Here is a 21,335-nt window from a genome sequence, read left to right on the forward strand (position 1 = left end):
TATGGCCCCAATCCAGGAAACCACCTAAGCTTAAATCCATGCCTACTCAGTCCAGCAATTAAGGCGCGCTTAACTTAAGCATGTGCTTAACTGCAGTCTTGAACAGGGGTGTTTTCCTGAATTGGGGCCTACGCGCTGTGCTGAACTGGGATGGGCATTAGCACGTGTGTCTGCTTTCCCCAGGGCCTGATCCGGAGCCCCCTGAGGTTGACGGGAAGGCACCCATTGACTGAACCCCGTCCTGGCTTGGCCCCTGGACCAGCAGTCCACAGAAACACAACATGACGTGAGAGGCCTGGGTGAATAGGAAAGGAGCCCAGAAAGGAATGGGATCCTTCAAGACGGCAGAATTCAAATGGACGGGCAAGACTCCAGTTACAACTACATTTCAACTGCCTGAGTTTTCCGGTTGGCCTTTCTCTGGAACCACAGGTTCCTGTGACCCAAGCCTCCCAGCAAGGGGTTTTCTGAGGACATGACCAAGAGCTCTGGTTTAGTTAGTTGTTATGTCTGCAGCATGTGACAGCTTGGAGTGAACAGGACAATGGAGAGAGAGAGAGCTCATGTCCAGGAGGGGCACCACAGCCCCCACCACTGTCCACTGGGGACAGAGCCTGGTACTGATTTCAATACAACCTGAAGTTTATTTGAGGTCAAATGTCAGAGAAAACCCAGGCCAAAAGTGGGTACAGCCCAGAATACAGGCCCACAGTGGTACAGCCAAGAAACCAGGGCGGGTACAGCTGAGAACCCTGGCCCAGGGCAGGTACAGCCGAGAAGTCAGAGCAGGTACAGCCGAGGACCCAGGCCCAGGTCGGGTATAGCAAAGGACCCAGGCCCAGGGCGGGTACAGCTGAAAACACAGGGTGAGTACTGCCAAGAACCCAGGGTGGGTTCAGCCAAAAACCCAGGCTCGGGGCATGTACAACCGAGAAGTCAGAGCAGGTACAGCCGAGGACCCAGACTCAGGGCAGGAACAGCTAAGAACCCAGGCCCAAGGTGGGTACAGCCGAGACCTTTGGCCCAAGGTTGAATACAGCTGAGAACACAGAGCAGGTACAACTGAGAATCCAGGCCCAAGGCGGGTACAGCCGAGGACCCAGGCGCGGGGCCGGTAAAGCCAAGAACCCAGGCCAATGGTGGGTACAGCTGAGAACACAGGCCCAGGACAGGTACAGCTGAGGACCCAGGCCTGTAGCGGGTACAGCCGACAATGCAGGCTCAGGGCAGGTACAGCCAAGGACCCAGAGCCATGACGGGAACAGCCAAGGACCCAGAGCCATGACGGGTACAGCCGAGAACGCAGGTCCAGGGCGGGTACAGCCGAGGACCCCAGCCCAGGGCGGGTACAGCCGAGGACCCCAGCCCAGGGCGGGTACAGCCGAGGACCCCGGCCCAGGGCGGGTACAGCCGAGGACCCCGGCCCAGGGCGGGTACAGCCGAGGACCCCGGCCCAGGGCGGGTACAGCCGAGGACCCCGGCCCAGGGCGGGTACAGCCGAGGACCCCGGCCCAGGGCGGGTACAGCCGAGGACCCCGGCCCAGGGCGGGTACAGCCAAGGACCCCGGCCCGTGGCAGAGCAGCCAAGAGGAGAATCCCCGGCTGTTTTGTGCCTGCTGTGCAGTCAGGTAAGGATGTGACCCCAGGGGAGTGGAAAGTCCCAGCACACTCATGGAAATTCCACTCCAAGGGCTAAATTTAGCTCCAATCTTTTCTGCCCTCCAGGCCTCCTTACATCGTAGATTCTGCTCCCATTCCCCAGCCAGAGCTCATATGACATCAGCTCCCCAGGCAGCAAATGCCCTGCGTCAGCTCTGCTTCACTCCAGTTTTATGCTGGGGTAAACCTGTTGAAATCAATGCAGTTACAGCAAAGTGAATCTGCTCTCGCAGAGAGGGGAAGCAGGGCCCCTCAGTGGATTTCCAAGCACTCTGCAGGCAGCAACACTCTAAGCCTCACATGCCCATTTGAAGCACTGTTATGCTATTTTACAGATGGGGAAACCGAGGCATTGGAAAGGAAGCAACTCAGCCAAGATCCACACAGCTAGTGGAATCCCAGAGTCAGCGTACAGCTGCCCTGCAAACACCACCGTGCAGCAGGAGGCTCGGAGCCTGGGTTTACAGGCTCAAACTCGTGGGGCTAACGTAAGAACAATGCCAGGTGCCCCAGAGGTAATGAACAGAACAGGGAATCATCAAGTGATCCATCCCCTGTCACCCATTCCCAGCTTCTGGCAAACAGAGGCTAGGGACACCATCCCTGCCCATCCTGGCTAATAGCCATTGGTGGACCTGTCCCCCGTGAAGTTATCTAGTTCTTTTTTGAACCCTGTTATAGTCTTGGCATTCACAACCTCCTCTGGCAGGCAGTTCCACAGGTTGACTGTGCATTGGGTGAAGAAGACTTCCTTATGTTTGTTTTAAACTTGCTCCCTCTTAATTTCATTTGGGGACCCCTAGTTCTTGTGTTATGAGAAGGAGTAAATAACACTTCCTTATTTACTTTCTCCACACCAGTCATTTTTGTTGCGCTTTTCTGTACCTTTTCCAATTCCAATATATCGTTTTTGAGGTGGGGCAACCACATCTGCACACAGTATTCCAGATGTGGGCGTAGCATGGATTTATAGAGAGGCAACATGATATTTTTTGTTTTATTATCTGTCCCTTTCCTAATGAGTCCCAACATTCTCTATACATTTTTGACGGCCGCTGCACAGTGAGTGGATGTTTTCAGAGAACTCTCCACAATGACTCCAAGATCTCTTTCTTGAGTGGTAACAGCTAATTTAGACCCCATCATTTTGTATGAATAGTTGGGATTATGTTTTCCAATGTGTATTACTTTGCATTTATCAACATTGAATTTCATCTGCCATTTTGTTGCCCAGTCACCCAGTTTTGTGAGATCCCTTTGTAGCTCTTCGCAGTCTGCTTTGGACTTAACTATCTTGAGTAGTTTTGTATCATCTGCAAATTTTGCCACCTCACTGTTTACCCCTTTTTCCAGATCATTTATGAATATGTTGAATAGGACTGGTCCCAGTACAGACCCCTGGGGGACACCATTATTTACCTCTCTCCGTTCTGAAAACTGACCATTTAGTCCTACCCTTTGTTTCCTATCTTTTAACCAGTTACTGATCCATGAGAAGACCTTCCCTCTTATCCCATGACAGCTTACTTTGCTTAACAGCCTTTGGTGAGGGACCTGGTCAAAGGATTTCTGACATTCTAAGTGAACTATATCCACTGGATCCCCCTTGTCCACATGCTTGTTGATCCCCTCAAAGAATTCTAGTAGATTGGTGAGGCATGATTTCCCTTTACAAACACCATGTTGGCTCTTCCCTCTCGAATCGTGTTCAGTTACGTGTCTGATAATTCTGTTCTTTACTATGGTTTCAACCTGCTTGCCCAGTGCTGAAGTTAGGCTTACTGGCCTGTAATTGCTGGGATCTCCTCTGGAGCCCTTTTTAACACAAGCTGTGTAAACATTCCCACTCAGGCTGGCGCTTGGGGTCTGACACCTCCCTCCGGCCAGGTTTCAGAGCCCAAGCAGTAACCTCTACCCCGCTATTTTCAGCCCCCTAGTGTGAGTCCCAGTCCGTAGACCCAGGCTCTAAGACTTGTTGCCGCTGGGTTTTTTGCAGTGTAGCTGTACCCTCAATTCCCAGCGCTTGGTCTTAAACACTATCGATCCCCCACCCCTTTCCAGAGAAGTGAGGTGAAAGCTGGCTAGCCAGGGCCCCAGGCATGGCGAGCAGGGTGTGTTTGAAGTTCCACCCCCATTTCCTACAGACATTGCTGGAGAGCACCCTGTCACTTGGCCGCTCACAAGGTAGGGCTGTGGGCACTGGAGGGGGCCCTGTTGCGTGTGTGGGCTTTTGAGGGAGGGGGGTGATACAGGGGAACTATTTGAGCACGCGCCAAAATCCCAAGGCAGCAATGAGATGGAATGAGAGGAATTCGGGTATTGTGAGCTGTGCATCAAGGAGTCCCGGGGGTCTCCTGGGAGCTGGAATTGGAAAAGCCAGACCAGTCCGTTCCATCCTCCTGCGGATGGGACATGGATTGACATCACAATGGGGATGTGCCCAGATCCTGTGCAAACTCTGGCTGAGATCCGAAAGCAGGCCTGCACGGACTTTACAAGGCCAAAGAATAGTTTGCACCTAAATTCAGAGATTTTAAGGTGAGAAGGGACTGCTGTGAGCATCTAGTGAGTCTGTTTGTCCGCCTGCATAACCCAGGCCAGAGATCTTCCCCCAGGGGCAGCAGGTTTGTATAATTTTTGGTGGTGCACAGAACGGGTCCAAGTCCCGCCCCCGCCCTGACACCTGCCTAAGGCTCTGGGTGGGAGTTTGGGTGCTGGGTGCAGGCTCTGGGCTGGGGCAGGGTTGTAGGAGGGAGTGCAGGGTGTGGGCTCTGGGTGGGAATTGGGGTATGGGCTCTGGCTAGGGCAGGGGGTTGGGGTGTAGGAGGGGGTAAGATGTGTGGCGCTTACCGCGGCCAGCTCCCGAAAGTGACCTGCACACCCCTCTGGTAGTGGCTCCTAGGCAGGGGTTGCCGGGGGGCGGGGGGGTTGTCTCTGCACGCTGCTGCCCGCAGGCACCGCCCCCGTTGCTCCCGTTGGCCATAGTTCCAATGGCAGAGTCGGCACTTGGGGTGGGGGCAGTGCGTGGAGACCCCCCCCGCCCCAGGGGCCGCAGGGACATGCCAGCTGCTTCCAGGAGTGGGGCGCTGTGCGGAGCGAAGGTGGGCAGGAAGCCGCTTTAGCCCCGCTGCGCTGCCGGCGGTGGCGGCAGGGGCCTTGGGGCCCTTTTAAATCACCCAGGGGCCAGTGAACACTCTGGGGAAGGTGCATGGGGGCGGCAGGCGGGGCCAGGGGGAGACCCGGCCCCAAACATTGCTGGAGCCTGGCCCCTGGTCCCTGAATATTCCTGGAGCCCGGGCACCACTGGCCCATATAACTCGCCGCCCCTGCGTCCCTGCACATGGTTTGCTTGCAACCAGCTTACCAAGCGATCCAGATCGCTCTGTATCGGTGACTGTCCTCGGCGTTATTTACCACTCCCCCAGATCTGATGTCACCTGCACTGACAGTATTACACCTTCCTCCCAAGGATCCCAAAGCATGTTACAAGCATGAATGAGTCCTCAGGTGAGGCCGGTCAGGACTGTGACCAACATATTGCAGAGAAGGAAACTGAGGCACAGGGAGGGGACGGGACTTGCCCATGGTCACATGGTGAGGAAATGCTAGTGTTGGAAATAGAATCCAGGGCTCCTGATCTGTCCGCGGGAGTCCAGACGCACCATCGCTGCTGCTCTGCTCATCCGCTAGCATGCCCTTCCAGCGCCGGGAACGGAAGTCTCTGAGCTCCCTGCTCTAGCCGCAGCCCGAGCTCAGGGACTCTCTGTTTTGTTGGCAAGAGCTGGAGATAATAATGCCACCCAGTGCAGAACTCAGAACAGCGTCATGCCCTTCCCTGTGCCTCTGAGCTGGCTAGTCCCAGAGCCCGGCGTCCAGGCCTCTTCAGGTCTCCCCTCACAGGGGGCTTTGTCTCCTCCCAAGAGTCTGTTCCTTGTTTGGGATCTTAGATGGCGCTTTCCACGGTAATTTAACCCAAATTGCGGCACTTTGCCTGCACTGAGCTTTGTCTGGGGCCGGATCTACAGGTCTTGGGCTAAGCCACAATCTTTGGGGCTACTCATAGCCTTTGGCACCCCCTGGGCTCCCTGAGCTGGGCACTGGCAGAGGGAGGGGGGGTGCATGGGCTATGAGGACAGCTCTGGCGTGGTGGAGGGCACTGTCCCAGGATGGGGGAACCCCCCTCCCTCCACACTGTCCTTGGTGAGAGAACCCCCCACCCCTCTGTACAGTCTGGGGGGGGGGGGCTGGTACCGATGCTCTGGGGTCCCCTTCACAGAGGCCTGCCCAGTGTGTACTGGCAGGAGTTGGGGCTCGCAGCGGGGCTTGGCAGGACCTCGAGGCTAAGGGGCTGGGGATGCTTTGCCCGGAGTCTCAGCCCTGCCAGGCTTGCGTTGCAGGGGTCCTTGTACATGTAAGGCAAAGCTTCGGGTCCGTAGGTGGGGCCGGCCAGGCTGTTGAAGTTCTCCAGGGCCGGGACCCCGGGCATGGAGGCTGCTGCCACCCCCGGGAACACAGCCTGTGGGGAGAAGGAACTGAGATTCACAGCATTGAAGAGCTGGAAGCCTTTGCTGGGGAGGGGGCTGGCCTGGAAGCCCTTGGGGGCCCAGCTGTGGTTGGAGTGGCTGTTGTAGAGGTCTTCATACGGGCCCCTGGGCAGACCGTTCAGCTGGGGGCCAAGGCCCCCCTTGCACAGCCCAGTCTGCAGGTGCCGCTCCTTCTTCCGCCACTTGGCTCTGCGGTTCTTAAACCAGACCTTCAGAGAGAGAACGGGAGCGAGAGAATGGGGAGGGGAGAAAAGCCTGCTTTGAGCTCAGTATCACAGCAGCCAGCATTGCAGCTGATCTGCCTGCCTCCCACTTCTCAGCAGCTTGTGCCGTCCCTGCTTCAGCTACCAGACTCATGGGCACCCCCAGCTGGGGGCTGTGTGGTGGGGCTCAGCCCAGCTGCGAGCAGGTGAGCGCACATCCCCCAAAGCACCCCCCTTCCCCAGTTGGCAGAGGGGCCAGGGACTGAATGACCCCTGCAGGCTGAATCCCCGTCCCAGCCCTGTCCGGTACAAGCATGGGGCTTGCCTGGGCATTGCAGACATGGTCCCTGCTCGGTGAATAAGGCTCTAGGGATGCCAAGCTGGCATCTTTGCAGCACCACGTGGCCCCATCCAACCTGCCACCAACTTCCTGAGCTCACACCAGCTCTGAATCTGGCCCAAACAGCAGTCCTAGTCGCCCTGGCACCTGGAATGACCCTGGCAGTTTTGTCTCCCTCCGTGACGAATTCCTGTGCCCCAGTACGTGGGTCTGTCCCGAACCCAAAGACTCACTCAGCCCCTGTGATTAGCTTTTGCCAGTCTCTGCCAGTGCAAGCCCTCCAAGCTGCACATAGGGCAGGGAAAGCCCAGGCTCTGTGGCACCAGATGCGCTGTGGCAGCATCAAAGGGCTGACCCTGCATTCCACTCGAGCCCCAGGAGACGTGGATAGGAATTGCTTCTTGACTGGACGGGAGTTGCTGAGCGCCGTCCTCCTCCCACCGTTACCAGGCCTGTACGGCAAAAAGTTCCTGGCCCTGCCATCGGCACTTGAAACATACTGGCACCACGTGCATTGCATGCTTCTGTAGTGGAGGACCTACCAGAGGACAATGGTCTACTACTGCTACCAGCTAATGGAGCGGCTCCTTCGGCTGAGGCGTGGAATTCCGTGCTGCAGCGCTCTGCTGGAGGCTCTCACACAAACCCCACTCCCCCGAAGGCCCCGCTCTGTAAAGGCTACAGGTGGAGGGGAAGGCAGACCACAGGCTGAGCCACCGCAGCTCATCAGGCCTGGGTCCCACTCCAGTGGAGACTGCCCCCTACTGGAGTGTCTGAGGAGGCTCCTGCTTACCCTGATCCTGGATTCCGCCAGGTTGGTCCAGCCTGCGATCTCCTCCCTGGTGCTCAGGTCTGGGTAGCGGTTGCGCTGGAAGGTGGCCTCCAGCTCCTGCAGCTGCTGGCTGGTGAAGTGAGTCCTTTGCCTTCGCAGCTTCTTCTTGCCCAGGTTCAGCTCCTCTTTGCCACCGGAGCCGGACGACTTGGACCGTGAGTTCTCCCCATTCTTTGCTGCAGAGAGCCGGGGTGGGGGGTCAGCGGGAGAACCACCATGTGGGCCAGCCCAAAGCTAAACACAGGAGGCTCTGCAGCATGTGCCAAGGAGCCAGGGGTGCTGTCACAGACCCCAGGTCCCTGGGAATGGGGGACGTGTCATGCATCCCTGGGTTCCATTGGCACATACAGCGCTGGAGTGTCCTTCTCGGCCATGACTCATAGACTCATAGACATTAAGGTCAGAAGGGACCATTATGATCACCTAGTCTAACCTCCTGCACAGCGCAGGCCACAGAATCTCACCCACCCACTCCTGCGATAAACCTCTCACCTATGTCTGAGCTATTGAAGTCCTCAAATCGTGGTTTAAAGACTTCAAGGTGCAGAGAATCCTCCAGCAAGTGACCCGTGCCCCATGCTACGGAGGAAGGCGAAAACCCCCCAGGGCCTCTTCCAATCTGCCCTGGAGGAAAATTCCTTCCGACCCCTGAGCTGAACCCTGAGCATATGGGCAAGATTCACCAACCAGATACCCAGGGAAGCATTCTCTGTAGTAACTCAGAGTCCACCCCATCTAACATCCCATCACAGCAGGGGTCACTCAGGCCAGTACAGGCTTCGGAGAAGAGAGGGGGCTTGTGATTATGGAATGAGTCTAAGAGCTGGGTTGTGTCCCCAGCTCTGCCACGGCCTCACTGTGACCCCTCCTCTCTTCTCCTGGACTCCCTTAGCAGGGCCTGAGAGTGAGCGTCCCAGCCTTCTCCTGGGTCAACCTCCCTCTCCCAGACATACACACACCCCGGAAAGAAGTTATAGCCAGGTCTGTCAATTAATCGCCGTTAACTCAAGCGATAAACGCAAAACAAATTAACTAGATTGAAAACATAGTCACGATTAATTGCAGTTTTCATTGCACTGTTAAACAATAATAGGACACCAATTGAAATGGATTAGAAATACTTTGGATGCTGTTCTACATTTTCAGAGATATTGATTTCAGTTATAACACAGGATGCAACGTGTACAGCGCTCACTTTACATTAATTATAAATATTTGCCCAGTAAAAAAAGATACAGTATTTTTCAATTCACCTCATGCACGTACTGTCGTGCAATCTCTTTATCGTGAACCTGCAACTTACAAATGTAGAATTATTATCTTTTCACAAAACTGCGGTCAAAAACAAAACAACTTAAAACTTTAGAGCCTTCAAGTCCACTGAGTCCTACTTCTTGTTCAGCCAATCGCTCAGACAAACTAGTTTGTTTACAATTACGGGAGATAATGCTGCCTGCTTCTTCTTTACAATGTCACCTGAAAGTCAGAACAAGCGTTCGCATGGCATTGTTGTAACTCTTGTTGCAAAGTATTTACGAGCCAGATAGGCTAAACATTCGTATGCCCTGTCGTGCTTTGACCTCTGTTCCAGAGGACATGCATCCCTGCTGAATTGGAATTGGTGTTTCTATTATTGTTTAGCAGCGCGATTAAAACTGTGATTAACCGTGACTATTTTTTTAAGTTTGCAATTACTTGGGATTCCTTTTTCAACCCATGTGACAGTCCTAGTTGTAACCACAACCCCATGGCTGGCTCTCTCACGCACAGAGGACACAGGGCAGGAGGGCTTGAAAGCCAGCAGCTTTGAAATCAGGCACTTCGGGGATGGGGGCGAGGGAAGAATTGTATCAAAAAGAAGATTGAGAGGTGACTTGATTACAGTGTATATGTACATGGGGGGAAACACCAGGCACTGAAGGGCTCTTTCTTCGAGCCGAGAAAGGCAGAGCAAGACCCAGTGGGTGGAAGCTGAAGCCAGACACATTCCAATTAGAAAAGGCACCAATGGTTAATAGTGAGGGGGACTGAACTCCAGCTCTTCATGGAAGCCCGGCTGCCTTTCTGCAAGATGCTTCAGTCAAACACATGTCTTTGGGCTGAGTGCAGGGGTACCAGGGCGACGTTCTCTGGCCTGTGCTATAGGGGATTAGACTGGATGATTTAATGGTCCCTTTGTAGCAAGCCTCACCCTGATCAGAGTGCTGTCCTGGGGAGAGAGACGTCCAGTGAGGGCAGCTTGAGCTGAGGAGGGGGCTCGGAATCCCCCCGAAGCTGTTGAAGACGGAGAAGGATCAAGCTGCTGAGCTAGTGGATGAACCAAAGTGTGGTTTGGAGGTGAGGTGATCAAATAAAGGATGAGCAGGAGACTAGAGTAGGGCATGGGAAGTGAGAAGGAGGAAAGAAGGAAAACAGGAAAGGTTTCAGGTCAGGAGAAGCAGAAGAAAGCAGACCTGGGCATGTGAACAGGCACGGTTAGAGAAAGGAAGTAGAGGGAAATAAAATCTACAGACGCACCAGAGAGTGTATCTAGGAAAAAACCCGAAATTGGTGAAAAAGAAAATTGATCAAAAAGCTGTTAGGTATAAACAGGTCCTAAAAACAGTAAAAGAGACGCCCACCCACAGAGGACCTACGTCCGTGAACAGGGAGAATGACCGTTTGAACAGCTATTGACAGACCAAAGGTGCCTAGTGTACAAACGAGGGGCCACTAGATGACAAAGTCCTGCTCATGGATGAACTCGGTGCAAAGAGGTACAACCCCAGGAACCTCAAATCTAAGGAACACGTCAAGGCGAAGAGAAGCAAAGAGCAGGACTGTAAGAGTTGCGCTGGACCTACGGCCAAGGAGATGAAAAGTTGATTCTTCTCTGAAGTGATACAATCTATTTTGTTGAGTAATCTCTTGTTCTTGCTAGTAACAGTGTGTTTGGTACTAGCTGCTCAGTGTGTACCTGCTCACAAAGGTTAATGAGTTGTGGATCTAGCTTTGCAGGGACTTGGGCTTTCTCCAGCTCTCGACCTACAGGCTTCCCCACATGCTCCACAGACGGATCATTTCCTTCCTCCAGGATGAGGGTGGTTTGAAGCCATTCATTGGCCCTTCTCTGGCTGAGGGACGGTGCAGGTGAGCCGGGGGTCCTGCAGGCAGGATGCCCACATGTGCAGAGGCTCCTAGTGAAGTGGAATGCTCACCTGTGTTCTACGGTTCAACCACTAGGTGGCAATGGGTGTAAAACGCCTCATTTAAATGAACCTCAGACATGTCTGGCAGAGCATTAAAGGATCCTACGATGAACACAGGTGGTGTGTCGAAGCAAGCTCTGAGGCCAGTCCATATCTGGTACAGGACTATGACATGGTGTCAGGAGTAAACTAAGAACAGAAATAGCAGGAAAACAGCAACAAAGGTTGCAAACAGAAGGAACAAAGCAACAAAGGGTGCAGAATCTCACCAGCATGCCTTCAATGCCCCCAAGAGCATCAGCTTTGACAAATCTTCAGAAAGGACAGACTGGAAACAATATTTTGCAAGATTTAGCATTGCTATTCAGCTCCGCAAAGAAACTGGATATAGAAGCATCATCTTTAATTTATGCTATGGGGAAGCAGGCAGAGCCTATCTTTAAGTGCTTTGACTTTACTGAAGACAGTCACAAAGATGACTGTGAAAGGGTTCTGGCTATATTTGATGCATAATTTATACCTCAGATAAATGGGCTTTGTGAAAGAGCAGGTTTTCACCAGAGAATTCAAGAATGAGGGGGAAATGTTGAATGTTTTATAAGAGCATACATTGGTTAAAAACTGTGATTCTGGGAATGCAAAACATGAAAATATTGGTGACAGGCTGGGCATTGGGTTAACAGATAAAAACCTTTCACAGCAGTTACAGTTGAAGAGAGATTTAACCCTACACACAGCTATACAGGTAACAAAGCAGTCAGAATTAGTCAAACAGAACAAAGGGCAGGAGCAAATTGAAAAATCTGAAACTATCTGAGAAGCTACAAACAGACACTTGAATGTTAAAAGTCAAGATCATAAAACCTCTGAGGCAAGGAGGGAGAACTCCCAGGCTAAGAGGGACCAATTCCAGTCCACATGCACAAGGTATGGAAAAAGTCATATCCCAAGAGACAATGCATGTCCAGTCAGAAGCAAACAGTGTAATAAATACGTGAAACATGGACATTTTGTAGTTGTGTGCTGCGTGAAAGCAGTCAGGGAGTTGACTCATATTACAGACAATCAAGAGCCATTATTTCTGGGATTTGTCACTGGTGATGACATAGAGCCTGCCTGGAGAGTGAAACTGAATATTGATGGCAAGACTATTGACTTTAAAACTGATTCAGGAGCTGATATCACAGTCATCTCAATCCCTCCCAGAGCTGAAGTCACCTGACACAGCCCTGGCTAGCCCTGGAGGGATTCTGAATTCCATGGGCCAGTTCATCACAGAAACAACCTACAAAGCTATGCATTCAGAGTGTATGTGATCAAAGGACCATAGACCAACAGCCTTCTGAGCCAGAGCATGGGCACCAGGATGGGCCTACTGAGAAAGGCGGAAGAACTTTACAGAGGATTTCAAGGTATTGGACTTTTGAAAGGAGATCCAGTACAAGTCAACTTAAGAGGCAAGGCTGTACTTTGCAGTGTACGGACGCCTCTACCAGAGAGAGACTTTGGAAGAGCCTAGCTGCAGATTCATGCAGAGAATCAAAAGGCTCTTATGACGAACACAGGTGGGGTGTAGAAGCAAGCTCTGTAGCCAGTCCACATCTGGTACACTTAGGGAGGCCGGATTTTCTCGTGAGAGCAGGGTCCTGGGAATCAGGATTGTAGGCCCACCTCAGCAGGCTGTGACTCAGAATTCCTGGGTTCTGTGTGCAGTTCTGCTGCTGCCTCACTCTGTGACCTCAGGCATGTCCCAGCCCGCCTCTGTGCCTCAGTTTCCCCAGTTGTGAAATGGCTGATAATAATCCAGCAAAGCACAGGGCTTGGATTGTCTGTGGCTTTCTTTGTGGGATTTGTTACTCTCCCATCCCAAGTCTGGGGCTCAAATGATCCTCAAAGCAAACATGGCAGAGCTTCCCCCTGCAGAAAGGTGTCCCCCTCCCAGGAGCCTAGGTGTGCTCTCAATTTAGCCCAAGTTGAGGGGCTTGCAAACTACAGGGAATCTTTCAGCCCAGCCAGGACAGGGGTGGAACCCTAATGATGCCCCTACCTCCCAGGCCAGTGTGGAATGAACCTATCTGTGGGCAGCTGGGAGGGATTGAGTGCTTTGGGATCCCCAGATGAGAGGGCTGGGACAGAGATGGGCACAGCGCTACTTGAAATGTCCACCCAGCCCCTGCTGGTGGCCCCTTGGCCATGTCTCAGGGCAAACGGGCTGTCTTCTCTTCTACCAGCCTTGCCGTCATCAGGTGCAACCCTGCTGGCTCCAGAGTGGTCACACTCAATCTCACCAAGCTGGGTCTCAGCACAGGGCTGTGTTGGGCTCCCCTCTCCATGGCTCCTTTCACTGGGCACAACGCCCACGGGCACCACTATTCTCCTGCACCTCTTGCAGCTGCTGCCATCTCCTGGCCTGGCTCTGCAGTGCTCAGGCCATGTCCCTGAGCCCGCACTGGGTGGTGGGTGGCAAGAGCAGGGAGGAGTGGGAAGCCAGGGCAGCTAGCACAGAGGAACCCACTGCAGTAGGGAGGAGGCCATGTTAGCTTGGCACCTATGCCTTGATCAGCTAGAAAGTGGATCTCCCACCACCATCAGGGCAGGTGAGAGCACTGGTACTTGGCATTGCAAAGAGCAGCATCTTTGCTAGGCTTGTTCAGAGGAGCGACCCTACAGAATTTGCTTGCCTGTGTCCAAGGGGCTGCCGTAGGGCTTATCAGCAGCAGGAGGCCTAGCCAGATATCCTCAGGGAGAGGTACAGTGAGGGGCAGGGCCCAAGAGAAAGGAGAAGAAAAGGGGCGGGGGGCATTGTCCTGTTTGTTTGTTGGCTTGTCCCAAGGGACTTGCGTGGGGAGTTTCTAACAATTAGTGTTACTGGTCCCAGTTCGGAAACACTTACTCCAGCCAACCAATCGCTGACTCCAGGAGAGGATTCTACACAAAGGGAGATGTCAGGATTTGGCCCATTAGCAATACAATCTCTGTTAATACCCGAGCGACTCCAGCTGGCTCTGCGTTCCATTTCTACGGCGTGAGCCTGCTCGCTCTTACCACCAAGGAGGACACATGCTACCTCCGGTAACCCCCACAGGTGGAGCCGCTCCCAGTTTGTGTAACAGTCTCTGGGAAGATCTACCAGGATCGGGCAGTGCCCCAAGGACCTTTGGATGCTTGGGAACAAGTATCAGGGGGTAGCCATCTTAGTCTGTATCCACTAAAACAACAAGGAGTCCGGTGGCACCTTAAAGACTAACAGATTTATTTGGGCATAAGCTTTCATGGGTAAAAAAACACTTCTTCAGATGCAAAGCTTATGCCCAAATAAATCTGTTGGTCTTTAAGGTACCATTGGACTCCTCGTTGTTTTAATTGGGGGACAGGGATCCCTAGATTCACCAAAAGAATGTCATGTAAGGTATCTACGGAAAGCCTGTGTCACTCTGGTCATCATAACCACTGCAGGATGTATTTACGGATGTTGTGTAAGGAGTTATAGATATACCCAAATATTGTGTACTTAAGGTCTGTGACTAGCGACAAGAAAGGTGTAAAGCAGGTTTTCTGTCAGGCAAGAAATGTTTCTCTATCTGTCTGTTCACATGTAAATCGGTGCAGTGTGGCTCAGAACTGGCCTCCTTTGGCAGTCACCACTGGGGCTAATGAAGGGTTGTGCAATTTGCAAAGAGAGGAGATTTACAGGAAAAAGTGACCCAGCAGAGGAGAGCCCTATTGAGAAGGACAATGAACATTTGGGGGTATCACTAGAGGGCATGGAGGTACAACCCTCTCTTCCTTCCATCTGGGAGGATAAGCTGCCGGCGGGCTTGATTTTATGAAGGGGGGATCTCAGCCAAAGTGGTTGAAAATGCTGGGGAAAGGACTTGGGGTAAACTATCTTGTAGGAGTCACGGGAATGTCTTGTTAGTTAAGATTAGGCCCTGGAAAGCATGTGATGATTTTGTGTTATATGTTTCCCACATTCTAACTCACAAACGCTTGAACCTCTGCTCTTTGCGAATACATTTATTTGTGGTTTCACTGCGCCCGGCTCTCTGTGCTCTATGGTAAGTAGAGTTGGGGCCCTGAGCTGAGTCTTGCAGGCTGGGGTGTGCTGTTCATAAAATCATAGAATATCATAGAATATCAGGGTTGGAAGGGACCTCAGGAGGTCATCTAGTCCAACCCCCTGCTCAAAAGCAGGACCAATCCCCAATTAAATCATCCCAGCCAGGGCTTTGTCAAGCCTGACCTTAAAAACTTCTAAGGAAGGAGATTCCACCACCTCCCTAGGCAACGCATTCCAGTGTTTCACCACCCTCCTAGTGAAAAAGTTTTTCCTAATATCCAACCTAAACCTCCCCCACTGCAACTTGAGACCATTACTCCTCGTTCTGTCATCTGCTACCATTGAGAACAGTCTAGAGCCATCCTCTTTGGAACCCCCTTTCAGGTAGTTGAAAGCAGCTATCAAATCCCCCCTCATTCTTCTCTTCTGCAGACTAAACAATCCCAGTTCCCTCAGCCTCTCCTCATAAGTCATGTGTTCCAGTCCCCTAATCATTTTTGTTGCCCTTCACTGGACTCTCTCCAATTTATCCACATCCTTCTTGTAGTGTGGGGCCCAAAACTGGACACAGTACTCCAGGTGAGGCCTCACCAATGTCGAATAGAGGGGGACGATCACGTCCCTCGATCTGCTGGCAATGCCCCTACTTATACATCCCAAAATGCCATTGGCCTTCTTGGCAACAAGGGCACACTGCTGACTCATATCCAGCTTCTCATCCACTGTCACCCCTAGGTCCTTTTCCGCAGAACTGCTGCCTAGCCATTCGGTCCCTAGTCTGTAGCTGTGCATTGGGTTCTTCCGTCCTAAGTGCCAGGGCCTGGGCACTTTGGAGGGATGCTCGGGGGACTCGGGGTTTGTCGTGTGTCTCCTGCTAGCTGTACAGAGAGCGCGAGGCCGGGGAGGCTGTTCTTGTGTGGCCGGAGGCTGGTGGGGGCAGGCGCTGACCCACAGCAGGCAAAACCTGACGTCCGCTCACAGCCTGTGAGGAGACTCCGGTTAGGAGTGAGCTGCTATCTGCAGCACCAAAGCAAAAGGGCCAGACGACAACGCCAGCTTGGAAATGGATTGTGATGCTTAAATATGAGGTGGTGTCATAGGCACACATACACGACACCCCCATACACGACACATATATACCATGTCCCTATATGTTATCTGGGAGTGCCCCCAAGGCTCAATCATAAAATTGCATTCCTCAATCAGAGTCCCAGACCTAACATTCCCAGGCCCACCATAAGGAGCTAAAAACAATTAGAAAATAAACTCTGTCCACCAGTCGTACAAGGGAATGTGCGGACTAGGACAGATGGGGCATGAACGTGTGAATGGTAAAGTACGGCGACCACATCATAGAATCGTAGAATCTCAGGGTTGGAAGGGACCTCAGGAGGTCATCTAGCCCCACCCCCTGCTCAAAGCAGGACCAAGCCCCAACTAAATCATCCCAGCCAGGGCTTTGTCAAGCCTGACCTTAAAAACTTCTAAGGAAGGAGATTCTACCACCTCCCTGTGCTTCACCACCATCATAATGAAAAAGTTTTTCCTAATATCCAACCTAAACCTCCCCCACTGCAACTTGAGACCATTACTCCTTGTTCTGTCATCTGCTACCACTGAGAACAGTCTAGATCCATCCTCTTTGGAACCCCCTTTCAGGTAGTTGAAAGCAGCTATCAAATCCCACCTCATTCTTCTCTTCTGAAGACTAAACATCCCCAGTTCCCTCAGCCTCTCCTCATAGGTCATGTGTTCCAGTCCCCTAATCATTTTTGTTGCCCTCCGCTGGACGCTTTCCAATTTTTCCACATCCTTCTTGTAGTGTGGGGCCCAAAACTGGACACAGTACTCCAGATGAGGCTTCACCAATGTCGAATAGAGGGGAACGATCACGTCCCTCGATCTGCTGGCAATGCCCCTACGTATACATCCCAAAATGCCATTGGCCTTCTTGGCAACAAGGGCACACTGTTGACTCATATCCAGCTTCTCGTCCACTGTAACCCTTAGGTCTTTTTCTGCAGAACTGCTGCCGAGCCATTCGGTCCCTAGTCTGTAGCGGTGCATGGGATTCTTCTGTCCTAAGTGCGGGACACTGCACTTGTCCTTGTTGAACCTCATCAGATTTCTTTTGGCCCAATCCTCTAATTTGTCTAGGGCCCTCTGTATCCTATCCCTACCCTCCAGCATATCTACCACTCCTCCCAGTTTAGTGTCATCTGCAAACTTACTGAGGGTACAATCCATACCATCCTCCAGATCATTTATGAAGATATTGAACAAAACCAGCCTGAGGACCGGCCTTTGGGGCACTCCACTTGATATCGGCTGCCAACTAGACATGGAGCCATTGATCACTACCCGTTGAGCCCGACAATCTAGCCAACTTTCTATCCACCTTATAGTCCATTCGTCCAGCCCATACTTCTTTAACTTGCTGACAAGAATACTGTGGGAGACCGTGTCAAAAGCTTTGCTAAAGTCAAGGAACAACATGTCCACCGCTTTCCCCTCATCCACAGAGCCAGTTATCTCATCATAGAAGGCAATTAGATTAGTTAGGTATGACTTGCCCTTGGTGAATCCATGCTGACTGTTCCTGATCACTTTCCTCTCCTCTAAGTGCTTCAGAATTGATTCCTTGAGGACCTGCTCCATGATTTTTCCAGGGACTGAGGTGAGGCTGACTGGCCTGTAGTTCCCAGGATCCTCCTCCTTCCCTTTTTTAAAGATGGGCTCTATATTAGCCTTTTTCCAGTTGTCCGGGACCTCCCCCGATCGCCATGAGTTTTCAAAGATAATGGCCAATGGCTCTGCAGTCACATCCGCCAACTCTTTTAGCACTCTTGAATGCAGTGCATCTGGCCCCATGGACTTGTGCTCGTCCAGCTTTTCTAAATAGTCCCGAACCACTTCTTTCTCCTCAGAGGGCTGGTCACCTCCTCTCCATGCTCTGCTGCCCACTGCAGTAGTCTGGGAGCTGACCTTGTTTGTGAAGACAGAGGCAAAAAAGCATTGAGTACATTAGCTTTTCCCACATCCTCTGTCACTAGGTTGCCTCCCTCATTCAGTAAGGGGCCCACACTTTCCTTGACTTTCTTCTTGTTGCTAACATACCTGAAGAAACCCTTCTTGTTACTCTTAACATCTCTTGCTAGCTGCAACTCCAGGTGTGATTTGGCCTTCCTGATTTCACTCCTGCATGCCCGAGCAATATTTTTATACTCATCCCTGGTCATTTGTCCAATCTTCCACTTCTTGTAAGCTGCTTTTTAGTGTTTAAGATCAACAAGGATTTCACTGTGAAGCCAAACTGGTCACCTGCCATATTTACTGTTCTTTCTACACATCGGGATGGTTTGTCCCTGTAACCTCAATAAGGATTCTTTAAAATACAGCCAGCTCTCCTGGACTCCTTTCCCCCTCATGTTATTCTCCCAGGGGATCCTGCTCATCAGTTCCCTGTGGGAGTCAAAGTCTGCTTTTCTGAAGTCCAGGGTCCGTATTCTGCTGCTCTCCTTTCTTCCCTGTGTCAGGATCCTGAAGGCAAGCACAGGGCTGGTATTGCAAACACACCCACGTTCCTGAGACGTGCTAGGCACAGGACACACACGCAGATACACTCCAGAAGGGTGGTACCACAACACCCCGAGTGGTGTAAACACACTCCCTGAAGATGACACAAGGACACGCTGACCCCCCTGCTTAAAGACAAAATCAGGATGACAGCGTGAGCGATGGAGATGTTCTGATCAGTCCAACATGTACAGGGTAAAGGGTGGTAACCGACCATGTCAGGGGGGCAACACGTAACTTGTTGGTGTCAGAGTATAGAAAGGAGTCTCAGAGGGAGTCTTTGGCCAGCCTGGTGAGGAAGGAAAAGTCCCGCCATTCACTGAGCTGTGTCCATTGCAACCAGCATACATGTGCAAGTGTAACTGCAGACATTGAGCTGGGGAGCTAGGACCGTGCTTCATCGGCAATAAACCTGGCCGGGTGCCTTCCCTACAAAACCAAGCCTTGGGGTCTTATTGGTCAGTGCGTTTGGAGCCTGCTATCTGGCCAGGGCCAGTGCCGAACACAGAGAGAACACACACATGCAGCCAACAACTAACAACAGTGAGGTGCCCCACAACCCTGGGCACCCCGGGAAGCATCACACCAGCCCTGACCCTGGGAGGAGTGGAGCCCTTTTATCTGCATGCTGTCTGCTTGGGTTGCGATGAACTTAGGGGGAATGTTGTTTAAACTAGAATGAAAACATCCCAGCAGCCGCTAAGGGAACTTCCGGCTTATGCAGCACACCTGCCTTCGGGGAGGGCCCCCGAAGGAAAAACCTGCCTTTTCCAGACTTCGCCTTGAAAGGAAAAGTAAAAAATGTACAGAGATCGGGGCCTTAGGGTGAACTTCCCAAGGAGTTTGTGTTCTGCTATTTCTCTGTTCCAACTATTACTAACCATTAGGACTGCTGGTTATGTGTCTTCTGCAAAAAAGGCAAAAGAAAGAAAATTTTTTTTCCAAATATGTTCCTAGATTTTTTTAAAATTCTCCAAACGAAAATGTTCCACAACGGATGTCCTTTCGAAAAGGGACTCGTTTTCAGCCAAAAATAAATGTTGAAGGAAAACATTTAAGCCGCTCTAATAATAAGGCCTGGCTTTCCCCGGGGAGCGACATTAACCAACACAAGGTCCCGGTGCCTCTTCTCCCAAACGACTCCAGCCTGAGACCCGCTCAGCGTGGCCGGCTTCTTCACAGCCCATCACAGCAGCACCCACATGGGGGATTCATGCTGAACCCACAGCCCCTGGGATCAAAGGCAAAGTGCGGCCGGGGGGGAGCCTTACACTTTGAAGCCTGGGCTGAGGTTTTAAAGGAGGCGCGGTGCCAATCTGCCTTTGAATGACAAGGGGCCCTGGGTGCCTAAAGCCCACAGGCCTGGTGCTTGTACCAAATTGACAGTTTCCATTAGGGATGGGATTTTATAGCGCTGTAGGTACCAGTGCAGCTCCTGATGTGGGCACAATTATCCCGGCCTGTGGTGCCGTCCCCCACCCTCAGTGCAGAGGAACCAGTCTCCCGGCATAGCCCCCTGCTAAGAGTGTGCACGAGGAGTTGTCTATCATCGCAGCTGTACAGCACAGTCCTAACGGCCCCATTGAAACAGCCTCAGGGGCCGGAGCCTCAGCTGGTGTAAATGGAGCGATGCTGATTTCCACTCTGGCCCAAGCCGCGCAGTGAACCTGCAGTTTCACAGGTTTCCTTTGCTCCCTTGCCTGCCTCGTCTGCATTAAATGAAACCCGGAGGGGTCGGGCTTCTCTTGGAGTGGGGTTGGGGGCTTTCCAGGCCAAGGGAAGGCAGCAGGAGCTAGGCAGTGCAAACCAAGCACTCCACGTTACCGGCCCAGCCAGGAGCGTGCTGGTGACTTGACCTCCCTGCGGGACGGGGTGGGGACAAGCACTCTGTGCACGGAAACACGGACGGCTCCTGTCGATGTATCACGTCTTATCATTGCACCGCACGGCTCCCCCAGCCCGGAGAGAGCACCCCTCATCCCCAGGGGTTCAGTCCCAGTCACTGCCAGGAGCTCTCTCCCCAGCCCCAGTCCCCACAGCCCTGAGCACGTCCCGTGGCTTTCCCTGTGCTCCTTACCTCCACGCTCAGTGCTGGGGAGCCCCGCTGAGGGCAGCCCAGGGGCGCTCCCACCCGCGCTCTGCAGCAGCGCCGACATGCTCCCCAGTCCTGGGCACTGCCCTCCCGGAAAGCCCAATGCTTGGGAGAGGAATCCGGTGGGCCGGCTGCCGGTCCCGGAGGGCCTCAGGCGCTGAGCTGATGTGCCGGGGGGAGGAGATTAGCCGACGACTGACATGGCACGGGTGGTGTGAGCCATCCACAGGGATCCCTCCACACCCGCCAGTTATCTGACAGACAGAGAGCGGCCCCTCTCCGGGGAATAAATAAACCGAGTGCCGCCAGCCGCTGGCCGGAGGGATCGGGTTCCCTGACCCCACTCGCCCCCCAATGCCACGTGCGGCTTGTTAGAAGCTTTCTGGCTCCCTGTGGCCTGGCAATTTAGCCTGAGCGCCCCCCTGCTTCCCCATTGATTTCCCTTTCCCAGGCGAGCTGGAGTGCCAGGAAAGGAGGCAGGATGGGGAGGTGTGTCGGGTGTCAGGGACAGCTGAGGGCGAGCTAACCAGGTGCCAATCAGGGAGGGTCTTGGCATGCTGGGGAAGTGGGACATGAGGACGGATGAGGGGACAGCAGCTGGGAGTCGGCGGCTGACTCCTTGCCAGTGCTCAGCCCTTTGGTGCGACGGGGCAGAAACTCACCCACAAGGGGAACGTCCCCTGCCTTCACTGCTGGTGTGGCAGCCAGGGGCGCACCACGGAGCACCCTCAAATCCCTCTGGCTGCAGTGAGAGCGGAGCGTGTCCAGCCCTGGGCAGGATCAGGCCCCTCGTCTGGCCTGTGCTGGTGTTGCTCCAGCCAGGAGTCAGGTTCGCTCCCTC

The 21,335-nt window shown here is 52.8% G+C and overlaps 1 protein-coding gene across 1 annotated transcript; it reads right to left on the minus strand.

The window, feature by feature from the left end:
• Positions 1-5,929: 5,929 nt before the first annotated feature.
• LOC144257584 (pituitary homeobox 2-like) lies at positions 5,930-20,558 on the minus strand. The gene is made up of 4 exons (XM_077805567.1): positions 20,480-20,558; positions 12,603-12,655; positions 7,540-7,683; positions 5,930-6,412 (listed from the first exon to the last, which is right to left on the minus strand). Exons 1-4 carry the CDS (start codon positions 20,556-20,558, stop codon positions 5,930-5,932), a joined length of 759 nt encoding a protein of 252 aa, XP_077661693.1.
• Between the last annotated feature and the right edge of the window lie 777 nt (positions 20,559-21,335).

This window comes from Eretmochelys imbricata, chromosome 26 (genome assembly GCF_965152235.1).
Source record: "Eretmochelys imbricata isolate rEreImb1 chromosome 26, rEreImb1.hap1, whole genome shotgun sequence".
Taxonomy (NCBI): Eukaryota; Metazoa; Chordata; order Testudines; family Cheloniidae; genus Eretmochelys; species Eretmochelys imbricata.

Excerpts from the sequence above, each read along its gene's own strand:
- LOC144257584 (XM_077805567.1), bottom strand. The coding sequence starts at position 20,558 with ATGTCGGCGCTGCTGCAGAGCGCGGGTGGGAGCGCCCCTGGGCTGCCC. Across the intron at positions 7,684-12,602 it reads TAACAAATCCCACAAAGAAA|AAGAAGCTGCGAAGGCAAAG; the intron begins GCCACAGACAAT and ends AACCTGGGCAAG. Across the intron at positions 6,413-7,539 it reads TGGCGGAATCCAGGATCAGG|GTCTGGTTTAAGAACCGCAG; the intron begins GTAAGCAGGAGC and ends CTCTCTCTGAAG.